This window comes from Engraulis encrasicolus, chromosome 16, assembly GCF_034702125.1.
Source record: "Engraulis encrasicolus isolate BLACKSEA-1 chromosome 16, IST_EnEncr_1.0, whole genome shotgun sequence".
NCBI classification, from domain to species: domain Eukaryota; kingdom Metazoa; phylum Chordata; class Actinopteri; order Clupeiformes; family Engraulidae; genus Engraulis; species Engraulis encrasicolus.
In genome coordinates, this window is record NC_085872.1 from 11,661,094 (window position 1) to 11,662,659 (window position 1,566).

The 1,566-nt window shown below is 44.5% G+C and overlaps 1 protein-coding gene across 1 annotated transcript in view; it reads right to left on the reverse strand.

The window, feature by feature from the left end:
• Nucleotides 1–1,331, reverse strand: part of camsap2b (calmodulin regulated spectrin-associated protein family, member 2b) — a 75,305-nt gene extending 73,974 nt beyond the window's left edge. Inside the window, exon 1 of the mRNA XM_063218593.1 lies at nt 682–1,331. Within this exon, the coding sequence (XP_063074663.1) occupies nt 682–820 (139 nt within the window). The 5' untranslated portion in view covers nt 821–1,331. The remainder of the gene's footprint in view (nt 1–681) is intronic.
• Nucleotides 1,332–1,566: the final 235 nt, after the last annotated feature.

Here is a 1,566-nt window from a genome sequence, read left to right on the forward strand (position 1 = left end):
CGAAATACCTGGGAGGCGGCAGATGACGACGCGACGCATTCTAGGCACCTAAATTCACATTAGAGAGTGCGGAGCATGCTGTTGACGGTGCATTACATAATAAGAACATCACATTTTGACGAGTCATTTGGTAGAGGATTCTATGTTGTGTGGTATACTGCTTGGTAATGGTTGTGGCAGTAGACCTCTCCAACGACTTGCATCCCCTGGATGGTTAAATCATTTACAGTAGGCCTAATTAACCGGTCTGTTTTAGATCAAGTCTGAGCATCTTTAGGTTAAACCATAATGTACTGGGACGGAACACCTATTCATTTATGTTTTAAAGGATTGAGATGAAACGCGCAACAGTTAGTCAAATAAACTGTTTGAATCCTGTGCGCACTCGGACAGAGGGTGTGTAGCCTATTTATTTACCAAATGTTACGCTTATTTGAGGGCCGAGTTTGACAACCCTGAGTATGAAAGTTGAGATGTTTTTCCGGTAAATTCTCTGGATGCTGGATCCCAAGTAACGGACTGAAGGCAAGATCACCGGTTACCACGTCGCATTCACCGCTATGACCGCGGGTTGAGCCTCACAATATTATTCATGCCGTGCGTAATGATTCGTCAGTTAGAATCCTGTGAAATTAATATGAACAAAATAATGAAATAAAAACAAGAAAATGCGCCACCTACCTGACCCAAAGGCTTTGGCAACGAGCCATGCTAGACTACAAGATATTTTAGCCCTTGTGAAATCGTAGTGGTCAAAAGATTTGATGGCCGGCACGATGAATGTCCTTTTAGTCTCCTTGTTATCCACAGCATCACCCATACTTGCATCTAGCTGAAGCTAATTCCTATTCTCCTGGCGGCGAACTAGTAAATGATACTGATGGATGACGAGGACATTCCAGAGAACTCAATGCGCAAAATGTTTTCTTCATAGACATATATTAGTGCTACGTCTTTCGCGATACAATTTAAACCATTCAGAGCATCGTCCTTCTGTGTAGATGTGAGATAGGGAAACGTTGAACATGGAATTCAGCTTAATATCCATATGCTCTCGTCTGTAGGCTACAGTACTCAGTCCAATGACTAAATCCAGCCATCCGCAGTAGTTCTTCATCCATTCCCTGGCATTATCCTCAGGTTGCCAAGGATGTTACAACATCGATTGTCAATCAAACCTCCTCTTTTGACAGAAGATGAATCGCAGAATTCCATATGGCCGAGTGCTGTCGGAGACCAGAATAGTCCTCGTCTTCCATATTGGAGATTTCCCTCTTCTTTAACTTTCCAACTGTCCTCCTCCCTGAAATCTCGGTCTCTCCCTGCGGTTTCCCTGCCGCACTGGCCTCAAAAGCAGGCATTGCTACGGCGCCTGCGCGTTCCGCCCAGACACAGACGGACGCTGTTGGCTACATTGAATCCAGTGACCAAGTCGTGCGGCATGCGTTTCCGCTGCGTGATGTTTTCTGAGATGGATTCTTCTAAAGATGTTTATGAGGCACCAAAAACACCGTAAAATAATGTGTAAGATCGATGTGCTCCTTCCTCTTTCAGTGGGAAATCTAG